The sequence below is a fragment of the Podarcis muralis genome, chromosome 1, assembly GCF_964188315.1.
Source record: "Podarcis muralis chromosome 1, rPodMur119.hap1.1, whole genome shotgun sequence".
Taxonomy (NCBI): Eukaryota; Metazoa; Chordata; class Lepidosauria; order Squamata; family Lacertidae; genus Podarcis; species Podarcis muralis.
The window spans coordinates 67,088,207-67,114,898 of NC_135655.1; the positions used below are offsets into that span (position 1 = coordinate 67,088,207).

At 41.3% G+C, this 26,692-nt stretch overlaps 1 protein-coding gene across 5 annotated transcripts in view; it reads right to left on the reverse strand.

Annotated features, from left to right (window-relative positions):
• MICAL2 (microtubule associated monooxygenase, calponin and LIM domain containing 2) overlaps nt 1-26,692 on the reverse strand; it is a 139,931-nt gene that overhangs the window by 95,081 nt on the left and 18,158 nt on the right. For all 5 annotated transcript variants that reach the window (XR_013393219.1, XM_077930351.1, XM_028731187.2 and 2 more), the window contains exons 2-4: nt 13,753-14,110; nt 1,448-1,655; nt 52-168 (exon numbers count right to left, since the gene is read on the reverse strand). Coding sequence is in view for 4 of the 5 variants with exons in the window: in XM_077930351.1 (XP_077786477.1) it covers nt 52-168; nt 1,448-1,655; nt 13,753-14,052 (625 nt within the window). In the remaining variant the exon portion in view is untranslated. The remainder of the gene's footprint in view (nt 1-51; nt 169-1,447; nt 1,656-13,752; nt 14,111-26,692) is intronic.

The following is a 26,692-nucleotide window of genomic DNA, read 5'->3' on the forward strand; positions in this document are numbered from 1 at the left end:
ATTGCCTTATTTCTGTGCAATACTTTTTTCTTAACGAAAGTCATGCCGTACTTTGATTTTCTTGATCTTCAGGAGGTTCCAAAACTTTCACAAATTCTAAATTCACGTGGATTTCAACTCCCAACATAAGTGCAACCTTGAAGAGGATGAGCTGAAGCTGCCTAATACCTGCAAAAGAGAAACAATATGGTTATTTTAGGATGTGCATTAGTCAACATTTGAACGTATGTTTCATTGCAGTGGTAGATATACTTGTTGAGAGCCAGTGTGGTGTAGTGGTTAAGAGCGGTGGTCTCGTAATCTGGGGAACTGGGTTTGTGTCTCCGCTCCTCCACATGCAGCTGCTGGGTGACCTTGGGCCAGTCACACTTCTTTGAAGTCTCTCAGCCCCACTCACCTCACAGAGTGTTTGTTGTGGGGGAGGAAGGGAAAGGAGAATGTTAGCCGCTTTGAGACTCCTTAAAGGGAGTGAAAGGCGGGATATCAAATCCAAACTCTTCTTCTTTCCTAATACAGTGAAGCCTTCAGAAGGAAAAGCACTCCAATGTTGCTATTTTCAGTTTAGCCAACTGATTTGCTAATTCATGGTTTTCTTTCTCTTTTTTTAAGTATCCTGGATAACTTTACCAGCAGTGTAAAAGGATACAAGGAATCCATTATATACAAATCTAAGCAACTGCAATACACAGAGAGAAAGAGATTTAACTAGACTAATTATATGTTTTTTATAAAATTAATTGGGTGGTACCTTAATCCATGCTGATCACAATTCACTAGCTCTCTCAGCTTATTTCAGTGTGTGTGTGTGTGTGTGTGTGTGTGCACGCTTAAGAAACAGAAAAAAAGGTAGCTAACTTTTTTCAGTCCAACAGCCACAAACCAGCAGCGGCCACGGCAAAAGTGAGCATGAACACTCTACACCAACTCTCTCTCACATACAGCTATCTGATTTATCCATTGTTTTTTGTGAGCTGCCTTGAGCTGAGGCTCTTGAGGAAAGATGGGATATAAATAAATAAATAATAAAACATAAATTTGAAAAATGAGGGCTGTCAACTTAACCTTCTTGAAAATTTGAAGAAATGTGTTGGCATTCAATTTATACAAAACTTGCTAAAAATATGGGTAGGGGACACCTGCTAAAAGGAGTGGGATGCCATGTTCCGTTCTCTATATACTGAAACATTTCTTTCATCTTCTTCCAAAAATACCCAGCATGGGCTGTTTCCTACAGTGGATACAGGCTTCATCGGTTAAATCTGTTGTGATATACTGGTATACCATATCAGGAGAAGAGCTACAACCCTGCACAAGCTCAAATGAATTCAACAGAAGGTGTCTGCACACAGCTGTGTAGTGACCTACAGCCAATATTCCTACCGTGTAGCTAGAGATGTATTCACACTGAACTTTCGTGCAATATCCATTCTTAGTTAATGATACTTACTAATGTGATCAATGGATCCTCCACAGAACTTTCCATAGAATTTCTTTGCTCCTAGACTTCGAAGATCATGAATAGTAAAAGGCCAGAGGTGAAGCACATTGTTTCTTGAAAAAGTGTCTCGTTTCTCCACAACAACGACTTTGGCTCCTAGAAAGGCAAGTTCTATGGCAGTCCGCAAACCACAGGGTCCACCTCCAACAATCAAACACTGCAGGAGGAAACAGAGAAGCTTAATATATTAAGATATGTGAAAATATTTTATACATGTTTTGATACGATTTTATTTCATGATGCTCCACAATCAGATGATGATTTTGAGAAATCTTCTCATACATTCAGTCGAAAACAAACTTAATCAGAAATTGGTCAATCAATTCAGAATTGTGTTCTCAGACTCAGCCTTTCCACTGAGTTCCATGATGAAAGAAATGTGGGATAGAAATGTCCCAAACAAATAAAAACAAGACAAAGGGTCAAAATATTATTACACTGGTTAACTAGTCCATTTAAGGATGATTGTTCTGCTGTAATCGTCCTTGGGACCTTAAGGAGAAGGGCAGGGCAAGGAATCCTACACAAATAATTAAAATGCAAAGCAGGCTTGGTTTAATTTTAGAGAACTTTCTAGGCTCTTCTTTTCAGAGCAAGGGTGTCAGCTTCTATCATAAGAAAAGGTAGCAAATGACTCAATTATATGGATGCTATCAAGACTGGGAAAAGCAGGACAGTTTGCAGGAGTTTAGGAAGTTTTTGCAGTAAACTCTTTCTGATTAACATGAGAACTCCGAGTTAATGCATTTGCAGCTTAACAATTGTACATAGTATTTCGTTGTACTCAACAAATGCATACCATAAATGGTTTCATCCACTTTGAGTCCCCAAGCAAACAAAGATCTATGTATATAAACAATGGCAGTTACCAAAAGCGACTCATTCAAACATATTCCAGTGAATAATGTCTTCATCCCTCCAGACAAGAGGAAAAGCCCCACCTATTTGCTCCAAAGCACTTCAGGCAGCAAACCTTTCAAAGCCATAATCTGGGGTTACCATCTAGCAACGTATTTATCTTTGCTTCAAATGTATTTGCTCTTTGATTTATTTGTGAAGATCTCCTATTGAAGCACAGTTTACACATGGCAATGTACCGCTGATATTTAAATATTCTGGAGACAAAGCAGCAGGGCTCTTGACAACACTGAATTCAGGAGTGTTTAGACTTTTACCTATATTAAATTATGAAAAGGACAGAACAAGAAGTGCGAAAGGAGGAAAGAAGCCAAGCCACTTAGAACTCAGGTTACATAAGGAAATAAATGCAACCACTGAGCTGTGCTTTTTAGAAACCTCTGGACTAGGCTAAAAATGCCAGACTTCCCCTATTAATTCCAGCTGAGTCCACTCACAAGTAGTGGTAGGGTAGAGATAAAATGCTAAAGCAACCTGCAAAAAGCAGAACAGCTGGACAAAGGATCCCCTCCACCACCATTCCTAGGATCTGTGCATGCAGCCTTCTGGTTCCTAGTGGCCTCAACCAACAGCTTGGGGTAGGAATGAATTTTGGCTTCAGTGCTTTTGGCTGAAGAGTTTGCCTCCCACCAGTTCACTCACTTCTGCTTGCTGGGTTGGAATTCAGAGAAGAGAAAGGCATTTTAAGAATGGCTTTGAAAACTACCTGCTGGCTTTTAAATTATGGTTATATTTATGCTACTGGTATACCCAAGCCAGCTGGAGGGCACTAGGTTTCCATCTCTGGTCTACAAAGACCACCCACATGTTGATCACAACTAGACACAAGTCCAGTTCAAGTGTTGCCATGTGTGGCTCAGCAACTGCATGAAGGGGGCAGTGGGAGCAAACAACCAAGCTCTGCACTCCTCCGCTCTAAGTTCATCATTGTTTCCATCATCCTTCAACTCACTGAGGACAACTGTGTGGTATGGGAAGACTTGAGAAGACTTTATACCCCCATTTCAGGATTCCGGAAAAGCAGGGTTCTAAAATGCTTAGATTTCACACATACAGAAGGCTCCCTGCTTCAGAAGGTCACCTTTCATGAGTTGGACTGTGAGGTGACAGCATACTCATCCCCACTGCTTCCCCCACCTACATGTTTGCTGAGCACAACAAAGGTAATACACAAATACTGAAGAGGCAATACGGAATCCGATTTGTTACTCATTTGCAGTGACTGCTATGTATTTGGCTATTTAGTTTCTTTCTCTGATGTGGTTATAAGTGGCATACTGCTGCTTTTCATGTATATTTTAAGTGTATATTGTTCAACACTTTGATATTATTTGAGTAAAATTAGAAATAATCCAAAATAAAACAAGTAATTCATTTCAATTCAATGTATTTCTTAACGCAGGTTAGTAAAAGTAAGGCAAAAACAGAGGATCTAATTTTTGATTTGAAGTCAGGGAAAACAAAAAGAAACAGAATTCACTTCCTGATTTCAGCTGAACTTAGTACAGTACTCACAAGCCCTAACTATTTCTACCCACTTATAATCTTCATCGGATAATCGCTCAGATAATCCCCCCATACTTACTCTATGAAACCCCCAAATTGTCAATTTCCTATGATACTAGGGTTGGCAAAGTGAAAAGTTGTTGAGCTCCCCCCCCCCCCATAAGCAAACAAATTAGTTCCTATAGGGCTTTTTGCATATATGATGTTCAAAACCCATTATAAGATTCCCAAGGGATGCTGGGAGATGAGAGATGGCATGCAAAAGTAGTCATCACCATGGCTCCCCCTTGTTCAAGTCCTCTGCATGTGCCAGAGAACTGAAAAGGTGTCCCCATCTTGCTGGGTTTTAAAAATATATAAATTGCTCAACCCTCCAGAGATTTACAGGGTGCAGAGGACGAGAGGAGAGGAGAGCAGGCATTATTTCTCTGCATTGACCTCTGCATTCTCTCTTTATAGGAGAGAACTACAGATGTCAAGCACGTCAGAGGCTGCACCTCAAGAGAACAAGAGCTGGGTCTGAATGGAATCTGTTACCCATTTGCCATCCAGAGTGGTCTAGACATGATAGTTTCCTACTCCCCTGCAGGTATTTGAATATTCCAGTTTCATATAAATCCATAATTTGATATTCAGTACAAAGCTAAGCATCCTGAAAATATCATACTTCATTTTGGAATACAGGTTTCTAATCCTCATAGACTGCAAAGGTAAGTTTGAAACTATGTTGATTAATATTTTCCTAATTAACATTTGCATTGCTGAATCTCCTTTTTATTCCCCTCGGGGAAAATCCTGAATTTTGCTGTTAATTTAGAAACCACTACCCAGAATGAAACATGCATGCACAATCAAGCCTATTGTAAGCTTTCACACAATTGTGTCCCTTCACCCACAGAAGGCTTTTTGCTCTAGTGGAGTTTTCTGAGAATGGATGGGAAAGCGTTGCATTCTCACAAGTTGCCATCATTTGATACAACTTTTATTGCATGATGGTAGAATACAGAAACTTGGGCAAACACTTTCTGGAGAGACTTCCAGCATAAGTACTCAGTACCATCACGATAAAAGGCAATTACTTCACAGGATAAATTGAGACTTCCATGGAATTAATCCAATTTGTTTCCAATGAACAGCAGCTGCTACAGCAACTAAAAAGGAGGCAGTTAAGCAATGATTCAGTGAGAAGTCTCTAACCTCTGCCCTACAAGAGAGCTTTTTCATACTTTAACCCTATATGTAGAAATTGAAGAATTTTTGGCAAAAGTCTCTTCCAAAAGATTCATAAGACTTACTGTTCCTCCAGCTGATGCTTCTATTTTAGAACCTAAGCCAGTCAGTGGCAGACTGTGAATTATCATGAGTGAATTAAAATCCAATATAATTGCTTAATATAATGTGAGAGATAATTCAAGAATCTATTTTTACTTTTAAATATTACTAACACCAGCTGCGCATCAATTTTTCCTTGAAACACAATTAAACAAAAACAAATCTAACTAGATTCATCAACACATAACAGTGTTTGAATACTAGTTAGGGTATCAGACAACAAATAATTTACGTTCATAATCCTATTGAAAAGAAATCAATGAATCTGTTTCACGCATTTACAACTTGTTTGATACTTTATGAAAGCTTTCCTGCCTGGACTGCCACCTTGTTGCTTGGAGATAAATGCAAGCAACTACATAGGCCAAAATCACTAGCAGGCATACCTCTTTATGACTGTCATTTGCAGGTACAGGTATGTCATGGGCACTGGGTGGAATTCAACATCACACTACTGCAAATGTTCTATCTGCACAAGTGTATCAGTTTGCCAGGCCCAATAACAGTCCCCTTGCATGCTCTTCTGGGGGAATTCTCCTCAACAACCACCCCCTCCCAGCCAATTTCAGGAGGTGCAAGTGAATGGGAGAAGGAGAGGACGGAATCCCCACAAGGGCTTCTGCTGACAGGGTTCATTAGGTGAATCCCACCCACAGAATTTTAAACAAATTTTAAGCTTTGGCTGAGCAAGTAGCAGCATCTATGTGAAAAGAATGCTAGCATGGATAGGTTTCTGTTACAGTTGTTCAACAGAATCTGTGATCTGGACCTTGTGTGAATTCTCTCCACCACAAGAATGAGTTTTCAAAGCTCTACTGCAAGACCGTCCGAAATGCTAGTTACAATAAGTTAAATGTTACAAAATAACAAAGCAACACATTGCAAACAAGCAATGCGGTTCGGTCCTCTATGCAGTTCAGAAAACTTTCCTCTCTCTGGTCCCTGAGAGAGACCCTAAGCTTCTTCAGAACCTATGAGCAACTGCTGCTGCTACTAGATCTCCAACAAGCAGACACAGTTTCTTAACTTTCAGCTTCCTGCTGAGCAAGCTCTGCACTTTCTGTTTCCGAGTCATCAGGTAGCTTAACTCATTGTAATGGAAAAATCCCAGCCTTCTCTGACGCTTTGGCCAGAGTGAAACTTTTTTGCTTAAGGTAATCCTCTCTTTCTAGCATTCCAAATAGAATGAATTCAAGCACGCATTTTAGGTACGTTTAAACTTACAACTTTTAAGAGTTTCCTCCAACTGTGTTTACATACGAACAACGGAGGAACCATTCGGATCAGACCAAAGGTCTATCTAGCCCAGCATCCTGTTTTCCACAGTGTCCAACTATATCCCACACCTAGGATAGGAGCACTTTCCGCAGCCATACTGCCATCATGACTACCAGCCACTGATAGACTGATTTTCCATATTAATAATCCAGAAGCATTAGCCTTCAATTGGGGTTCCAGGGGAAGGTTCTGTAGCAACCCTTCAGGGATGTAGGGTCTAATTATCCATATGCTGTAAGGCTTGAGCATACCTTTTCCCTCCCAAAGGATAATTTTTGTTAGGCAAAGGGCATTTTGATGTGTGGTTATTCAAAGAGTTCCAGTAGGTTACAATTAAACAACTGTAAAAAGAGAAAAAGTAGACCCGTACAAGGATCACAACATATGTAGTAGTACTGAAACTCTTATATCACCTAGGTGTGCAGAAGCAAAGTCCCTTTTTGGTCACACGACTACTTAAAGTGGCATAAGAAATGCTGAGGCAGGTCAGACAGGTTTAAATCAAAGACTGGCACTCCTAGTTATTACAACATCCTTTGCCTTCAAGAAAATGACTGGACACGGAGAGGGAAAGCCTGTCAAAAGGGTTGAGGAGAACAGAGCAGTAATAGCTTCACTAGTGAATCGCCTTTGAGCTAAGGTCAAGTGCAGTGAATTCTCATACTTGACATGGATGCTACTGATTGAGAACATACTTTGAACATGAAAAAGAAGTAGACTTTTTACAGAAGTAATAGCTCTGCTTCATTGAAACCCTTCTCTAACTTTCTATTTCTATCCAAAACAACTCCACCTGATTCCTAAGCACATTTATTTTTGAAAAATCACTTTCTGCCATAAATATAATGTGGTCCATTCTTTTGAAGGGAAACACTTACCATACAAGAGGTTTCAGCATGTTGCCATAGGAAGAAACACAGCTCAGATCTAAATCATGGTTTATATATGATATTGAGTGAGCCTGAGTTCTACTCTAGGCACTAGGAGAGAAAGTTTCTGCTTTTACATTGGTACAAACCACAGTTACTTATTTTCAGTGGACTCAAGGAACTATAGTTTGTTCTAACCACACTTTTTAAACCTTGTTTTAACTATTGGTCCAGCAAGAAACTTCCCTCATCATTTACTCATTACAATCAAGACAAACTGCATTTATCCCACCTCCCCAGTCTCAAAGTTTTACCCCTCATGATACATTGCTGTCCCATCTCCACTACTGACTTCTCATTCATCACCTGACCTTGCTGTGTCTCCCTTCTAGAAAGAATGTGTTTTCTATGTAACACCTGGTAGATGGTGTTTTGATGTTCAAAAATCAACCCCACTTATTCTACTTTTAAAATACCCTGGGAAAAAGTTAGCTGAACTGTCTGAAACTATAGCCAACTGCCTCACAGAATCAGAGTTGGTAGGATATAAATTATATACTTACAAAGCATCTGTGCTATGCATGATCTGCAGTGGTCTCATTATGCAATAATCAAATGCCAGAAAAAACTGCTCTCACTGATGTAATTTAACCTAATTTAATGCTTTAAAACAATATGTACCAAGAGTCTAATACATCACTCCATTTTCAGAAAATTGAGTCTCCTATGTATCCTTTCATCACCGATACTTGTCAAAACAAGAACGAGCTCCTTAAAACACACACCCTAATGCATGAAAACTAAGCCACAAGCCAATCTAAACACAAAAAATGAAATGTGATGTGATTTTGTCCTTCTGCAAACATTTTTGTTCAAATGACTTAACAGCCTTTCTATCTACCAACCGCCAGAAAAGAAAATATATAGAGATACAGAACAAAAGGTGTGCTTAGATAATCTCAGTTATAAAAGCCAGTCATACCAACATCTCAGTTATAAACCACCAACTGTAAAGTCCAATCATACCAACATCTCTCAAACAAGTTTCTTTTTAACAGTGTGCTGCTAGATTTGAATCATGACCTAAAAAGTTACCAAGACATTATCCTACCAAGCCCAGAAATGCTTCAATTTATATTTTCACTTGGTTGTAGGAAAGAATCTCAAACTTGAGTCAAATCATTGTTGAGACAGGTCATTCTCTAGTGGCTAGGAAAGTGGTTCATGGTACCAGTGTGTCGTGGCACCCTGGGGTGCCTTGAATGATGGTCAGGGGTGCCATAGGCAATACTGGCCACTGTCCCTTTCCTTCCCTCCCTCCTCTGATGCCCTCTCACGTCTTAGCCTCCCAATGGCTTTCAAAGTTCTATTGCAGCAGCCCTGGCTATAATCTCCACAGGTGAATGGTGCCTCTGTGAGGCACCTCTCTTGGGGGGAGGGGCAGCTTAGAGGTCAGGGACAGAAACAGTAGCTGCCTGGAGGACTCCCAAGCAGAGGGGAGATGAAAGGATGCTAAGGGAACACACCACAAGGGAAGGTGTTCGAAAAAGGGTGAGAGGCTGCCAGCTCTGCAGGCAACGGGTGACATAACTGGGCTCCCGAGCCCCACAGGGGTGCTGCGGAAAGAATGTAGTTGGTCAAGGGAGCCGTGGACTCAAACAGGTTGAAAACCTCTGAATTCTAAGTTCTAAGTTCTGAGTTTCCTACCACATCACATCCACCTAAAATAGGCTGTTTTCCAGCCTACTTATTGGCCATTACATTCTGCTCCACTATTGAGCATCATGGCATCTCCTGCCTGAAATTAACCCTTGATGCTATACAATGCTTCCTGTTGCTTGAGCTCCTTCACTAAACATCTTGCTTTACTCCTTACTAAGTACTTCATAGCTTGCTGTCAGCAATATATAGTGCGGATGGTTTCAACTTCACTCTTGAGATACCAACCCCCTTTATTTTCTGCTGAGTGAAATAGGTTTCTTCCTAAAATAATTTTATCAAAAACTGTCTGTTGCTTTACAAAAACCTTTAATAAAAGCATAAAGAAAACATGGATTGTAGCCTTGTTAGTCACGCCACACTTCAGCACCATACTACTCTAGCCAATATAGGGAGTAGGTTATGGCACCTACAGTCCAAAAGTACAGTGGTACCTTGGGTTAAGAATTTAATTCATTCTGGAGGTCCATTCTTAACCTGAAACTGTTCTTAACCTGAGACACCACTTTAGCTAATGGGGCCTCCAGCTGCCGCGCGATTTCTATTCTCATCCTGAAGCAAAGTTCTTAACCTGAGGTACTATTTCTGGGTTAGCAGAGTCTGTAACCTGAAGCGTCTGTAACCTGAAGCATCTGTAACCCGAGGTACCACTGTATAAAATGAATATTTAGTGGAGGCAGCCAAAGGAAAAATTAAGTTATCCACTTGGTGGCAGGAGTGAAGTTAAGTAGGAATGGTTTGTTTATCTAGTTCGCTTGGCTCTCTTCCCTCTCAAAAGGCAGACTACAGGTGTGCTGTCATACCAGTATTTTAAAATGTGACAACACTTTTATATTACCTGGATAGAGAAAAAAGAGGCATGCCTATATGAATTCCCAATTATACATTGATACCCAAAGATTCTTAAAAGTTGCAAATTAAAGCAAGGAAGCCAAAAGGAACAAGAAATAATATATTGCCTTTAAGAGCTGTGTTCTGGGACTAGTTCAACACCACCAGTTTTTCATATAAGCAACAAGCTAATGCCACTGTTATTCTCAGAACATCTTACTTTGCTTTATCATTCTGGATGATGTTCGGCCTGGACAAACAGAGTTGACTTTTTCCGCTCCACTGCAAAGCATGTTCGTCAATGTTGTTGTTATTTTTAAAGTCACCCGCCTTCACATTTCCTGTGAAGTTAAGCCAGGGCTTTGCCCTAGTCATTTTCACAGAACTGAAGGGTCACCTCTATACAGTGACAGATCACAATGGCCTGAGACAGCACAGCAGAAGATAAAACTAGCATACCGACTCCAGACATCTGGAATTACCTCAGTAGCACAGCATGCCTGTTACTTGTCTCACCCCACCACTAGTGAAAGGGAGAAGGAATGAAATTGCCAACACGAATGAGGACAACACTTATAAGAAGTCCCCTCACTTCTTTCCACTCTTCATCTGGCAGGATCGACAACAGCCTGCCTAGACTTTGTCAGCAAGGATCAGCTCCAACCAGAATCACATAATCAAAAAAAGTCTTCTTTTATAGACACACCTCAGCTAACCTTCTTGAAAAGTAATTAATGTTAAAGAAAAATTAACACAATGAAATAACCGAGGACAGCTTACTTTTCCCCTAGCGCAGCAGTTCTAATTGTTCAGCATGACAAAACGGCCTGAGTAATAATCAGGTGGATGGAAGAAATGTTACGAGATCAGCATAGAATTAATTGTACTAGCAGACAGACATGAGTAAGCTCTGCTTGCCATCTAGTTTGGTTTGGAAAGTAATCTACATACTCTTCCTACATACTCTTCCTTACTCAGGATATGAGTAATTCAGTGAAGCATCGTCTCATAAAAGCCATGATAAAATTGAAGTGCTCTGTGGGACCATCCAAATAGTACCTACCTCCCCTGTACCCTACACATAGTCTTCCTGAATCAAGAAATGTAATGGGCCTGAGTATGATATGAAGACACATGAACTTGCTGAAGCTAAGCAGGCTCATGCAGGCTGCATGAAGAGGAGAGGAAGGGCAAGTCTCTTTAGGCAAATGGAAGTCTACTGCACAAATGTGATGACCCAGGGGTAGGCAACCTAAGGCCCGGGGGCCGGATGCAGCCCAATTACCTTCTCAATCTGGTCTGCAAATGGTCTGGGAATCAACGTGTTTTTACATGAGTAGAATGTGTCCTTTTATTTAAAATGCATCTCTGGATTATTTGTGGGGCATAGGAATTGGTTCATTATTATTTTTCAAAATATAGTCCGGCCCACCACATGGTATGAGGGATGGTGGACCGGCCCATGGCTGAAAAAGGTTACTGACCCCTGTAGATGACCCATAGTCAAGTTACTAAACTATGAAACCTTCAGGAAGCTATCAACTAAACCATCCACAAACTGTAAGGCTGTAGCTAAGTGAGAAGAGCATTTGCGTTCAATGCAGAAAACCCAGCTTCAATTCTACGTAGGGCTGAGAATGTCCCCAGTGTGAAACCCTGGAAAACCACTGCAAGTCAGTGTAGACAATACTGAGCAGTTAGCTCAGCTGGTTGGAGTGTGGTGTTGATAATGACAATGTCACAGGTCTGATCACCATATGGGCCACCTGCATATTTCTGCATTGCAGTGGGTTGGACTAGATGACCCTTGGGGTCCCTTCCAATTCTACAATTCTATGATTCTATGAGCTAGAAGGACCAAGGGGGTTTGACTCAATTTAAGGCAGCTTTCTATGTTCTTGAGAACTCCTCCTGGTTTGGGGATTGCTTGGACAGACAGCTAAAAACTTTACATTTTGTCTGACAAGTTATCAGTTTTCAAGAGACTTTTCAGATGTGAGGCTTAAAGCTATCATTGCTGCTTCGGCTTGCAATGCCAGGGGGAAAAGCCTCAGTAGTTAACACAAGTGAGCGCTCTGTTTCCATTTCTACTTTTTCCTCTGTATTGACACAAACATGCACCTTTGAGTTTCTCTTTATGTTTTTTGTTTTCTCTCTAGCACAAAGCCTGAAGCATAATTTTTATAGTATAATTTTATTGCCCTAATGTTAATACTTGGAAGATGCTTAACATACATTGGTTAGCATCATAATAAAGTATCAAAAGGTAGGTTAGACTGAGACTTGACTTTGCACAAGACCACACCGATCTTCATGGCACTGCAAGGATTTGAACTGGGCTTTTCCACACTGGACCAGTCACTGGCCTGGGTTCAGTTCCCTGACTCTTGAATCCACAGTGAGACTCATTCCCTGTTCAATATGCAAATATCTTCCATCCCATTTCTGAAAGCCCACCAGCTTCCCTGCAATTACTCCTATGCTGGCAAGTCATTTTACCATGATGGATCTATTAAGGTGCTAGTTCACAGGCTGGTACGTTTAACCTCCCAAAAACAGCATGACGTCAAAGTAATCACTGGGGAGTTGCTCTTGTCTGGATGCGCTTCCTATCATTCATGTGCCATAGATATATTTTCACAGCAGACTATGAATCATAAGCAAGGAATGCTTGCTAGATAGCCACAGTAAGCCTGCAGTCCATAGCCAGTGTTTTCATTTGCATTCCCCAGATTAAGCATTTTCATATATTCAGGCTGCTTACACCGATAAGCAGTAAAAACAAATCTGGGTCATTTATGGGCTAGTTTAAGTGACAGATACAGCTAATATATTAGCCAACATTGTGCTTGTTTCATTTATTCATATTCTGTCCACTGCTCTCATTCTCCACCCCTGCCCCTAGTATCATGAAGAGCCATTCCTCAGGGGGAAATGGGACAATCCCATATTCACTGCTCAGAGCTCGAGGACATATATTATACAAATACAATAATAAACAAAGTCCTGCAATTTAGAGAAGGATGCTGAATGAAATATCAAAGCTTAACAGACTGAAAGGCCTACCCAATCCCCCAGAGGCTTAGCCTTTTGACAAGATGCTTCCTTTAGGCTGTGATATAAACTCACTGACAACTTCCTGTTAGGCCAACTAGCAGAAACTGCAGGGATGCTGTGGGTTATCAGCCAGATGAGTTTCCCACACTCCTTCCTCTCTGGGCTTTGATTTGAATGAAGTAACACATGCAGATAAGCCTCTTCGAAAGAGGAATAGATGAGGCAACCATAGACAGGCACATTAGATTTTAATTCATCACAAACTTAAGTGTTAAATCGTCACATTCTTGTGGTTGCATTTTGCTTCACCACTGTAAAGATTAAAGTAATTAGAAACACACATATAATATATATATATATATATATCCGATGATGAAAGACAAATGGACACAACCTTTAGATTATGGCAGACTATGGATATGAATTGGCAGTGGAGTGAACCAAGGGAACTTCTGATAGACTACCTGCAAGGGGAGATAAGCCAATCAACGTTCCAAAAACATACGAAGATGAAGGAAGTGATCCAAAAATAGACCATAAAAAGCATGAACTATATATTGGTCATCACGGGGGGGGGGGGGGGGGAGTAATTAAAGCAGTTAACAGATGCAGTGACAGTTGCACACTTCCAAATTGTGGCTACCAGGCACAATTTGCAACTTGAACAGCACAGCATTGACATGCAGAAGAAGCAAGGATCCAACTTTCAAAACAGAGCATCAGAATTAAAGTCTGTGATCTTACCTTGGTGTTCACACAAGATTTTCCACGCTTATATTCCTTATGGCTTGCTCTTTTATCTAGCTTGTTCCACAAGGCTTTGGCCTTCCAACTGGTCACCTTTGATTTAAGTTTTGTATAAAAGTTCCTGTTGTCCAAAGGATCTAGTTCAAGTTGACGAGTGAGGATATTAAAGGCCTGGATTGTACCTTTGCATGTTGAGGCTTGGACAAAGTTTTCAAATATTTGGCCAGCTTGGCTATATTTCTCATCGTCCTTTTCCCCCATGTTCCAAGTAGTAAAAGAAGAATATCCTAATGGCATGCTCTTAGGCTGGGGTTCAGCTGAAATATGCTATCAGGTTTTCGCAAGCATGTAACACCTAGGAAGAGACAGATATAGGTCAAGTTAGTGCCACCTTAGGACAAGATTCAAATCCTTACAAACTACAGGTTAAGAAGCCTGCGGGATACAAAGCACATTGTGGGAATAAGCTACGGACCTGGAGGGACAAACACTTCTGAATAATTGAACACAGTAGTTTTCAGCAAATTGTGTATCCTATGTGAAGGAGAATTCCCAAATAAGATGCTTCTGCTCTGTTTTATTTAGAACTAGCTACTTTTGCAAACGGGTTGAGCTCCTGTTGCTCGGTCCCTGCTCCTGTCAACCTAGCAGTTCGAAAGCACGTCAAAGTGCTAGATAAATAGGTACCACTCCGGTGGGAAGGTAAACGGTGTTTTCGTGAGCTGCTATGGTTCTCCAGAAGCGGCTTAGTCATGCTGGCCACATGACCCGGAAGATGTACACTGGCTCCCTCGGCCAGTAAAGCAAGATGAGTGCCGCAACCCCAGAGTCATCCGCAACTGGACCTAATGCTTACTTTTGCAAAACTGCAATAGAAAGGATGGCAGATTTACCTTCTTCAGTGACAACCTACAGCTTCTTTCCCACTTTCCTAGAGCGTGGTTTTCAAAATGTCCTTAGCATTTGTTACTATCAGATCACCCAGTATTTTTCTTACTTTAAGGGTTGTAAGCATACTGACCCTTCAAACTGTTCTCAAAATTGAGATTCTCAGGATTTCATCAAGCAGTATCTGAGCAATATGTTTAATTTAACAACAATTAACTGATGCTCAGCATACACTTGTTGATCAGTTGTATAGTTTCTTGTAAGACAGCAGGAACAGCAACAAGCGAAGGTGCTGCTTGACTTTCCCCTTCCTACCATTTGTGTCTTCAAAATTACCCCCAAAATTATTTCACACAAAACCAAAATCTTCCGAGTTCCCAAACAAGCTCTGCTGCTGCCAAAATACACATCCTTGGGAAACATCACATTAAAAGCGGGGAACAATCTTTATAGGCTCTCTTCACAAGGTGGCAATCGCAATGGTTTCCCTCACCTTCTCATTCTGTACTGAATCGGCTGTACTGTTTTAGAAGTACATGTAAGGTTACAACTTAATAGGGCAAAGTACAGTCTAGTCACATCAGACATTAACTCATGGTTAAGTGTTTCAAAGGTCAAGAACTTGTGTTTCACTAACCATTTGTAACATCCAACCTGTTAGAGGATTTGGGTTACTATAGGATTATTCGTCCAACACCCACCCACACCCTGATGTATTATGCACAATGCATTCTTGAGGCATCCTTTTTTGCACAATTTATTTGGATAGACAACAGTGTTTATGAAGGATGCTCACTCTGCACTATGACAGAATAAATTCCTGTTCCCTTTCCACCAGGCTGTTTATTCTAATACGTGATTCTTCTTTGCATTGATACCCTACATCTGTAAAGCTGTCTGAGCCTAAGGCATGGATAAAATTCCTGCCCAGAACAGAAGATCACAAAAGTGAAGCTCCTCAGTATTTTTAAGTATTTTCAGGGAATTGTTTCTGTCAAGCTCAGACAATTAACACAACTTTTTTAAAGGTCTGATGTGACATGTATATTTCTGCAGAATCTTTATTACTCAATTTATTTATTACTTTTTAATGAAAATATATCTTTTTTGTGGCTGAGCATACCAATGAGATAATCCTCATGGGACACATTGCAACTGCTTCAATTATACCCATAATCTCATCTTTTAGCAACATTGTCCAACAGTTGTTGTTTAGTCGTTTAGTCGTGTCCGACTCTTCGTGACCCCATGGACCAGAGCACGCCAGGCACTCCTGTCTTCCACTGACTCCCATAGTTTGGTCAAATGTCCAACAGTACCATAATGTTTTTTAGCAATGCTGCCCAGGAGGAACACAGAGGCCTTCTATTTTGGAGCGCAGAATTTCATCTGTCACAGGGCAAATTATTCTGCCTGATCAATCCTTGGTGCTTCTAAAGATCCAATCTTCTTAGAAGCAAAAGTTGATTCATTGGGAGTTGGTGACATTACCTCACTGCAACTCATTTAGCAGTTGCTGGTAATTTGAAAATGTGGATTTTCTATCAAAGATTGGCTTGGAAATTTTTTAGAGCATGGCCTTATTGAAGAGACTTGCTTATCAAAGCCATGTTGTGAGAGTGATAATCAGAAGAGATAAATTTCAGCTTATCTGGGGGGCTTTCATATCCTATCTGAAAAAGGATGGGATCCTGTTGCAACCTCTAGCGACTCAAGTCATGAAGTGGAAGGGGTTTATAAGGTGCTATTTGGTAATTCTATACTTGACATTCTCATGAACAGTACTTTATTCTGCTTGGTCAGATTTTTTTTATGTTGTACATTCATAAATATAAAACTTCAATTAAAATCAACTTTTAAAAAAAGAATTAAGAAGAAGTGGATAAAAGGCATTGCCAAATAATTGCAGTGAAACAGAGCAGTCAAAGTATAAAATCTCTCTCCCTACACTGGTAATATTGCTAGACATTTCTTACCTCACTACAGTCAACGTGATGCCTTCCAAATGTTGTTGGACTCCCCCAACTCCCATCAGCAACAGCAAGCACGGTCACTGGCCAAGAATGATGGAAGATAAAGTCCAGCAACATCTGGAGGGCATCAAATTGGTGCCTGCAGCTTACTTGTGCAAGATTGTTCTTCATTCATTACAGAACATGAGCTCCACCGAACAACCTCCCCTCTTCCTAGAGTCTCCGCAGCCCCCTATTATTTTATCTGTACTAACCAGAAAATTCTAATCCATCACTCTCCCAGCTCATAATATTAACTATACTTTATTCAGCAATGCAAAAGAAAATGCACAAGATTGCTGCCCCATTACTATAATGGATTCTATTTTCAAAATCACAAAAATGCTTGATATTGTGCTTGGATTTGAAGTTGAGAGAAGGAGAGGCAAATGGTCTTATATGATTGCAATACTTTACAAAAATGAAGGGGATACGCACACACGACACATTCGCTACCAAAACATCAACTGGATGTTGTACTACGTGACGGAAAGCTTTCAGTCTCCATCAAGCCATTCAGTGTGACAAGAACATCAGTGTGCATCCAACAATCATGGTTTTGGTAAGTCTCAATTTCGTCCTATTTCAGAACAGTGCTTCTGCACGGGCAAATTATGAGTGGCCATAACAAGTATCTCTTCCCACCCAGCTCTGCTCTGTGGGGTACACACAACTGCATTCAGCATGTCACACCGTTATGATTCCTCATGAGCTCCTGCGCAGCCCACTTCCCTAGCACTCCGTAACAACCCAAATGAAGAAAAGCTGGAGAGGCTCATGGGAGGTGCAAACAGGTTTATCCTCACAATAAAGGTAAAGGTACCCCTGCCCGTACGGGCCAGTCTTGACAGACTCTAGGGTTGTGCGCCCATCTCACTCAAGAGGCCGGGGGCCAGCGCTGTCCGGAGACACTTCCAGGTCACGTGGCCAGCGTGACAAAGCTGCATCTGGCGAGCCAGCGCAGCACACGGAAACGCCGTTTACCTTCCCGCCAGTAAGCGGTCCCTATTTATCTACTTGCACCCGGGGGTGCTTTCGAACTGCTAGGTTGGCAGGCGCTGGGACCGAGCAACGGGAGCGCACCACGCCGCGGGGATTCGAACCGCCGACCTTTCGATCGGCAAGTCCTAGGCGCTGAGGCTTTAACCCACAGTGCCACCCGCGTCCCATCCTCACAATAGCCTGCTGCATTGACCAGTCGTATGCACACACTGTGGAAAAAGAGGGAAACAGGAACAGGGAGTTGTTTATGCCTGCTGGAGAGCCTTCTGTGCATAGGTACTTCCAAAAGGATTGGATTGAAACTTCTTTTTTTCTAAGGCTTTGAGTTAGTATTATCAGGAGCAACGACAGAACCTCTGTAGAAACTGTTGCTTTGGCCTTTCTCCATCACCTCTTTCTTTCAAAATGATGAGCTGCTATTCTTCTTAACACAGTGTTTATAATACAGTAAGCAAAGCTTTGCAAGCAAGTCAGCAACCCTTCTGAAAAGATCATTTCTCTTGCTCGGCACTTTGCACAGCCGTGCGCTGCAAGCTAGTGCTTATGTTCTGCAATACTATGGTAATTTGCCTTGCATTTCTTACAGCACATATGTTTCAGGCCATCTATTCCCTTTTATTTTTGAGGCTAACTCTTCGGGTGCTGGATCTCTCTATGTTATGGTTGAAGAAAACCTAGTAGGCAATCCATGGCATTCCCAGTTAACAGGATCAGGTAGTGGAGGGGGAGAGACCCTGGAGAGTTGCTTCCTGAGAGCAGAAGATACTGGGCTAGATGGACCAATGGTCTGACCAGGCATAGTAAGGCAGTTTCCCAGTGGATCTTAAGCATTTTGCCATTTCCCCTGCACTGCTCTAGTTGTGCCCAAACTCATTAGTCCATACAGAGCACCTTGAGCAGTGGTGGCCAACTTGGTACTACTCTCCAGATGCTGCTGGATTCCAACTCCAGCCCCAACCAGCATAGCCAATAGCTAGGGATGCTGGGAGTTGTAGGCTGATGCTATACAGTCTGCCAATGTCCAAAGCTAGAAAGTCACATGGGTTCAGCTGTTTCAAGGAAAGACGCCTCCCAGGTTTAGCTGGCGCCACTTCAGATCCTCTATGGAAAAATGTCTCATTCTATCAAGCCTCAGGATGGTGGCCACCAGATGCATGAGGTCCTGTGCCATAGTTTCTAAATGTTTTTGTCTTCCTAAATTCCACCACTAGTTCTCAGCACGAAAAGCTCCATCCCCACTGCACCACCAATGCTGTCTGACTGAAAGAGAACCAAACAAGCAGAAGTCTCATGGGCTGTTGCTCTCCCATAATTTTCTGTGTATTTAGTGAAGCTCACCATGCACTTTTGAAGATGGTGACAGCAGGTCTTGGAACACAAATCACCATGTATTGATGATTTTAATTCTCAGCAATATTGAAGTGGTTTATTTTAAAAGAATTTAAAATTATGAGGTCACAAAGGATGACTTAACCCACAGCCAAAAACTGAAATCCAAAATAGCATGAAGGTCACCACCAGTAGGAGGAACTGCTGCCTGGAAAGTGACTGCCAAAGGAAAAGCAACCCTTTGGAGTGATCCTTTAGTGGAACCAAGTCAGAACCCCAGAGACTCTGCTCTGCTGGAAACAGCAAAAGGAACAGCAACCAGGAGAAATTCTGATTCCCAACACTGTTTTTATATTATATATGCAACTTTAGTGTTCTGATGTTTCATTTTGCTATGTTGTGTTTGGTTTTCCATTATAAGCAACTTTGCGTATTATTTTAACAGAAAAGCAGGACATAAATATTAAATTTAATCTCTTCATATATAAGGGCTGTATGTACAAACCCTACTAGTGCACACTGCCTATTCAGCCAAGTCAGAGAATACAGGAAGGGCTACAAATATCACAGCAATCCCAAGTTTCAAATATTTATGGAATGTTGAAAGTCAGGCTTGGGATCTCGTAGGATCCATTGGCGGCTGAAAGTTAGCTGTTACCTAGCTGCATGAGCCTTAAAGAAACAGCAGCCAACTGAATATAGTATTTACATTATTTTACCTTTACAGTGAATAAGAAATAACCATTTGTTATACTGTTTGCTAAGCAGCATAGTCTCAATGCCTGGTGGCAGTGGTTAGGAGGTTTTGAAATGCAAGAGTGGTTGGCAGTGGGAGCAAAACAGGAATCCCGCCAGACACCTGGAAAATCAGCAGTGGTAAATCAAATATGGTTCTCCACATACAGAGAGAGGTAAATTCACCACAGTCCTCTTGTCTGGGATAGAATCCACCAACCTTACCCTGAGTATCCCCTAGGGTATTGAGCCCTACTCTGTGTGCTCAAAGAGAGGATGATGTGTACCTCAGAAAATTAAACCACTATACTGCCCAGACTGCAGTTAAGAACCAGTGAAATACTAGGAGAGACAACCATAAGTTGATGGATAGCTCAGGTCCTGCTTGCCAGGTTTCCTTCAGACATCTGGTTAACCACTGTGAGAACAGGATGCTGGACTAGATGGGCCAGCATGCTCCTATGATCTATGGCCAATGACTAAGGGAGCAGCACAGCTCATGTTGCAACTAACAGGCTGAATCCCCACCTTGCCCAGCAATCCTGCCTCAACCCAGAGTCTTCATTATGCTAACCTGTACAGTATTTCTAAGGAAGATGCTTGTCTATTGGTCTAGGAAAGCAGATACATGTTTTTTCTATGAGAGTATGGTGGATTGAGCCTCCAACTTTAATGGGGGAGAGGGAGGGACTGTATCCCAGGACTAGAAGTCTGGAAAATACTGCCCTAAAGCATTTAAACATCATAATTCAGTGGTTAACACATATTCTCTCCTAAACAGTATTTATGGGTCACTGTATATTTTTTATCACTGTGCTGCTTCATTTACAGTAATCTTAACTTTTAGCTCAATTCCTGGACATAATGTTTTTTCCATGTTATATTCCTGGGATATTGTCAGCACTACTAAAGCAAGTCCCTATGTGGTGCTCCAATTTCTTTTTATTACAAAGGCTAAGCATTCACTCTGCCTTTATTTCCTGCCTTTGCTTTAAATCGCATCCAAGACACACAGTAAGGCTAACTAAAGTTAGCTTTAAAGCTATCTGGCAACCTTTAATTTAAAAAAGTTTTAAAATAGCCTCCATGTTTTATAGAAAAGCTACCCACAACCATTTTATATTGAACTAAATTAGCCTGATATTATGATCCTCATGGGAAGCGCTTTCCAAGATGTGAAGCAAATTCATGTTAATTGATTGCAAAGTTCACTCTGAAAACCTTCTAGCTATAGTTGTAAATTGCTGCAGTCAAACAGTGTTGGAGCATTGAAGAGGAGAGTGTGTGCTCCTTGTTGTTTTTTAACCATTTTCTTTTTTAGAAAAAAAAGGTTTGCCAGTATTTGCTCTGGTGTTCAGTAAGGAAAAGCGCAAATACCTAAGCACTCGAGCCTTAGTCACATATTACTCACATGTGGCCATAAGTGTGTAGAGTAAGGAACTTTTAGAGCCACCCCTGTTGTGTCATCCTTTCACTGTGTGTAGCTGTGCGAGAAGCAAGCCCAGCATGCAGGCACCTGCTTGCAAGTACAGTGGTACATCGGGTTACATACGCTTCAGGTTACAGACTCCGCTAACCCAGAAATAGTGCTTCAGGTTAAGAACTTTGCTTCAGAATGAGAACAGAAATTGTGCTCCGGTGGCGCAGCAGCAGCAGCATGCCCAATTAGCTAAAGTGGTGTTTCAGGTTAAGATCAGTTTCAGGTTAAGAATGGACCTCCGGAACAAATTAAGTACTTAACCCGAGGTACCACTGTAGAGGCTCCACACAATTGGGATACCACATGGTCAGGTGCCCTGGTCCTCCAAAGCCCCTACTCAAAGGCAGGTGTTCACATGCTGAACACTCTTCTCAAAAAATGAGAAGGAAGCAATGTCCCAGGCAGGGCTAAAAGCACGGCCTGACTTTATACACTTATGCCCTACACATGAGTAATACATTGACGGGGTTAGGTGTGTGCGTGTGTGTCTTTCATAACATGTATGTTTTACAGACCAGGGAAAGGAAGAGCCATGCAATAATCACTTCCTTCTGGAAAGTGGAAATATTGAAAGTTGTTTACCAAATTTCGGATTCCGCTCATTGTTAGAAGGGCCATCTTCATTTTATTTTGTCGTTGCATATTGTGGCAATACTTCTTTAAAAAGACACAACCCATATGCATGTGATTAACTAACAGCCCCATCATTTTTAGTCACCCGCCAGCCAATTTTAATCAACCACCAAAGCTTTGTTGGCCCTTTAAAACTTGAAGCTGAAGTAATAAAGTGAATGCTTTGCATATCACTAAGTAGCAATGACTGAAGTCTGAGATAAAAGCCACAAGTAACCGCATCCCTTAAAGAGGAACTAAGTCCATCTGGATGGGTCCCTTTCATCATCATCTTGATCTTGCTAAAAAGAGGAAGAGGACAAAGGAGTAGTTTCTTTCTCTCTAATCTTGAAGGCAAAGAGATAGCCTAAATCAACAATTATGTATTTATAACAAATCAGTAAATGGCATTAAAACTACGAATTTGACACAACCCGCCTTAGCACCGAAATACATGTTGGTAGTTCACTAGGGAAATGATCCAGAAGTAGTCCACACCCAAAACTCTTTTCCTTCATTGTCAGGAATATCATGGCTTGAAAGTTCAAGAGTAATTTAATCAAGTTATGCATTATTCTCCCTTCCACTTCATCAGATTTTTAATTAACTATAGTCGAGATTAAGTTCATTATCTCCCAGTGCATTGCTAATGGCAATTTCTGCTAATAAGGTACAAAGCATATTCTGATCACCTACCAGTAAATAAAAAAATGGGGGGGGGGGGAATGAAAATTAGAATCTTCTCACTGATGTGTTTTACATACTGTTTACTATTATCAGGCATGCTTGTAGTGCTTTTGAGTGGCACCCAACCCAAGCAATGTTTTAAATTTAATTTCCCAGATTTCCTCTGGCTTCTTTTTTTTTTTTTTTAATGGTGTTATATTTGGCCACTCCAATCCTCAGACGAAGAGCCAATTTTAGGGGCAAATTATGTATTTTTATAGAATCAAAATGTGACATTTCTGAACTCTTGGGTGGGTACTAATTGAACCTGGAAAGGTATCTGCATTGAAGTCTACAACTTCTCCTCTTGTCACCATTATTGTCGTAACTTCCTTGACTCCCTTCCTGAAAATATCACTACATTCATAGGTATCTACCATGCATCTTTCACAGTGTAGACAGACACCAAGAATTCAGCTCCTTTTATAGCAGCAACCTCCTGATATAGCATCAATCTATAATGTGTACTGAAAATATCAACATTAACGTTAGCCAGCCAACCTTATCAAGATCTTATCAGCTGCAGTATTGCTAAACAACTGCCAGAAACAAGTTTGGCATAAGCACAGGGATGACAGGCCCAAACCTGCCAGCCATTCCAGCTATTTGTTTCACCTACAAGCAAAGCTTGTTTCTCTAGGTTCCCCAACATCCACCCAGAGGCAGAGAAGATCAACTGGGATGAGAAATCCTCAACATACAGGAAGGTTCGACAGGAGCCAATTACATTCACGTTGCTTCTAAATAACATGAAAGGAGCAAACCCTGTTCATGGAATCCCATCTAATTCCCTTCCCAAAATTTCTGCAAATACCGGTGAGGCCAAAGCCAAGGAAGTAAGGAGCAGCAATTAGAAATATGGATGAAGGACAACATATTTTTTAGTTTATGGCAGGGGGTCTGTTTAGTTTCCCAAGAATCAGCAGGCCTTCTAAGCTGCTTATCTCATTGAGTCCCATTTGCTTACCACTTGGCCAAAAATGGAACGAACTCAGTCTACACCACTGCACATAGATGAAGGCACATGACTGAAGGCTAAGCTATGACCATAGGTGTAAACACTGTGATGGGAGTGTGGAGGGAGGTGTAATTTGTGGTTAAAAGTTGGATTAATTTAGGAAGCAGGTGACAACAAACCTTAAATTCCTCTTCAGACTTTCCCAGAATTCTCCGTCACTTAATGAGCACATGGCACGCATGATAGCAAAACTAGGTCAGAGAACAAACTACACTCAGAAATCCTAGTCAGTGACAACAGTATGCAGGGGCACTATCTAGTTTTGTTACCCTTTCCAGATTCCAAGAGAGCTTCTAATTTGACCAATACCTCACAGTGATATTTAATTTTTAAAAAGTAACAAGCTTGGCTCTAGTTAAGCTCTTACCAAATGTGAATAACAAAGGCTCATTGCAATAAAACTGCTAACACATTTGCAAAGCTAAGCAGGGTCTGGTATGGTTTCAAATGGGATGGGGAACCTCATGATGAGATACCTGTATTGCAAGGAGTTGGACTAGATGACCCTTGTAGTCCATGCCAATTCTACAATTCTATGATTCTATCATGTAAGAAGCTATATTTCAACTCCCATCAAATTCAACCTTATTTTTTTAACAAATATTAAAAGGAAAACATATCTTGGTTGAAAGCCAACAGTTTTAAATAGATGGTTTTTAATGCAAGAGCGCCAAGAGCAGTAGTCAGACAGCCAATTAAAAGAAAGCTTTGTAGTGACTGAATAAAGTACAAAAGATTCTGCTTATTGGCTCTGTATCCAAGAACTATTAAGCCTGGTTTGAGCATCACGGTAAGTCGTAGATGCAAACTATGGCTTATACTGAACATGGAGCATGCTGATGCATGCTGTTCAAATCTCTCATTCCCCCACTCTCCCTTCTGCCAACCAGGAAAGAAACAAACCACAGTGCTAACTAAGCATTATCTGCAAACCAGCACCTGTGGTTTGTTTCCCTCCAAACAACTCACAAAAGGAAGCCAAGGTTTGTAACGCAACATTAAGCCAGGACTGTAATCTGCTTTCTCCCCGGCTGGCAAAGGGCAGTGGGGAGTGGGCACGATTTGAGCAGTGTGCACTATCACACTGCTCACTCGGCAGTAAAGCATAATTTGTTTGTGGTTATAGCTTACTATACATGTGCAATCATGTATTTAAAAAAGCTGTATCAAAATCAGGGGGAAACCTTGGACATACGTTTATCATACTGAATCCCTTTGATGCCTGGGTCACACACAAGCAGGAATCCAAACCACCAAAGCAATAGTATCCTATCAAAGGCCCACCCAATGAGCTGAGCAGAGTGGAGATTTTAATTTGGACCTCCCATTCTCAAACCACCATGGTCATCAAGTCACAGCATCAATAGCTCTAAGAAAAGTCTCAGCCCAGCCTACTATCACATTGCTGTTGAAGGAACAACTGTGGATTTTGTATTTTGTTTTTGTAAAGGGAGTACCGTAATATTTTCCCACACATATGATAGATAACCTAGCTTGAGGCCTTTTGATAGAGCAGGGAGAGCATTTAAAAAGCAATGCTACTTTTGAATGAAGTGCTTGATGCGGTCATGCCAATGTGTGCACGTGCATAAAAACGTCTTTCAGTACAGCATATTACTTTCACAAAGACTTGTGTATGGAGGCACTCTGTCTTAAGCATCACGAAGTTTTGACTTTGGAAGGCTCCACGGATACCCATTTTCTTGACTGTGCTCTATTTTTCTAGGTTGTTCTCATATTATGCACACTCAGTCTTTGTTTCTTACTGCTGTAAATATTTTACACCACTTCATTTCCATTTGTATAGGTTTTTTCCTTCAAACGTACAAATTCTTATGCTGCTCTGCTGTTTCAACAAATATGTCCTGTAAGAAATAACATAACAAAAACTGGCAACAAAGTCCAGGCACTTCATGCATGCTAAGAGGTGCTGAAAGAATCATGTGCTTCTCCATGATATGTTTCCACTGTAGCATGCAAGATTGGGGCAGGGTCATGAATTCCCCACCCCATCCCAGGATGCACCGCCTTCTAGATATGAGAACAGCCAGTGACTCTCCTTCTCCCCTTCCTAATACATTATGGGCGAAGGAGGAAGCACAACTCACTCCCTCTTCCTGTTTCTTGTAATGTCTAAAGCATCTCAGCAAGCATTCAAACACCTACGACAAATCACAAGTTGTCTGTTTCAACATCCACCTCCATATTCCACCTTTAAAGCACGTGAGGCTCTTGCACCTGCAGGTACTGGGAACATTCCTGCTTAATACGATGATAATGATCAAAAGTTAAGAGCAAATGACAAATTTGCTACAGACAAGCCAGGTTATTTTGCAACAATTATTCAATGTGCTAGCACCAATTTTGGATCTCAGATTTCTAAAAGAAAAAAAAAAGAAGAGTCTTAAAAGAAAACCCTGCAAATATTAATTTTAAATAGGGAGTTACTTTACATTTTTACATTTCTATTCCACAGTTCATTCCAAGGCAGTGTATATGTGGCTCCCTGGCAATCACCCATTCAGACACTGGTCATATCCAGACCTGCTTAGCTTCAGCCCATGCGCCTTCAGACCATGCAAATAGTTTCCTCTTTAAACATATTACAATATTGTACTGGGGGAAGGCACACCTCTTAGCTTCTGAAGGATATTCAAGAGAAAAAGTTAATACCTATTTTCTGTGCCTAAGTTATAGACTGAACAACTGCATGTCTTGCTCTACATATCGTGGCCTGGCAAGAATGTTGGAACCATCAGCTGATTTGTGGAGTGCCACGGCAGCTACTTTGGCTAGAGGGAAAGAGTAATCCTCCCACGAGATCTTGGGCCCTCTGCACAGCCCAATGAGATCTCGGGGAAGGGTAGACCGGTGGCCCTTCGTCTAAAAGGACTGGCTGCCATTCTGCCCTGCCTTGCTTCTCCCCACCACAAGTAGGGCAAACTTTCCCAGTCCTCCCTCCTTCAGTTTAAAGGCTCCCTCCTAAGACTTCCAGTGGTCACTGGTTTACAAAGTCAGAAAGGAATTTTACTCTCAACTGCAACTAGGCTCTAGGTTGGGAGAATTTTGCCTTTCTCCCAGTGAAGAGCACATGTTTGTTAGGCATCTTGTCTTCATTGTCAGAATTTGGGCAGA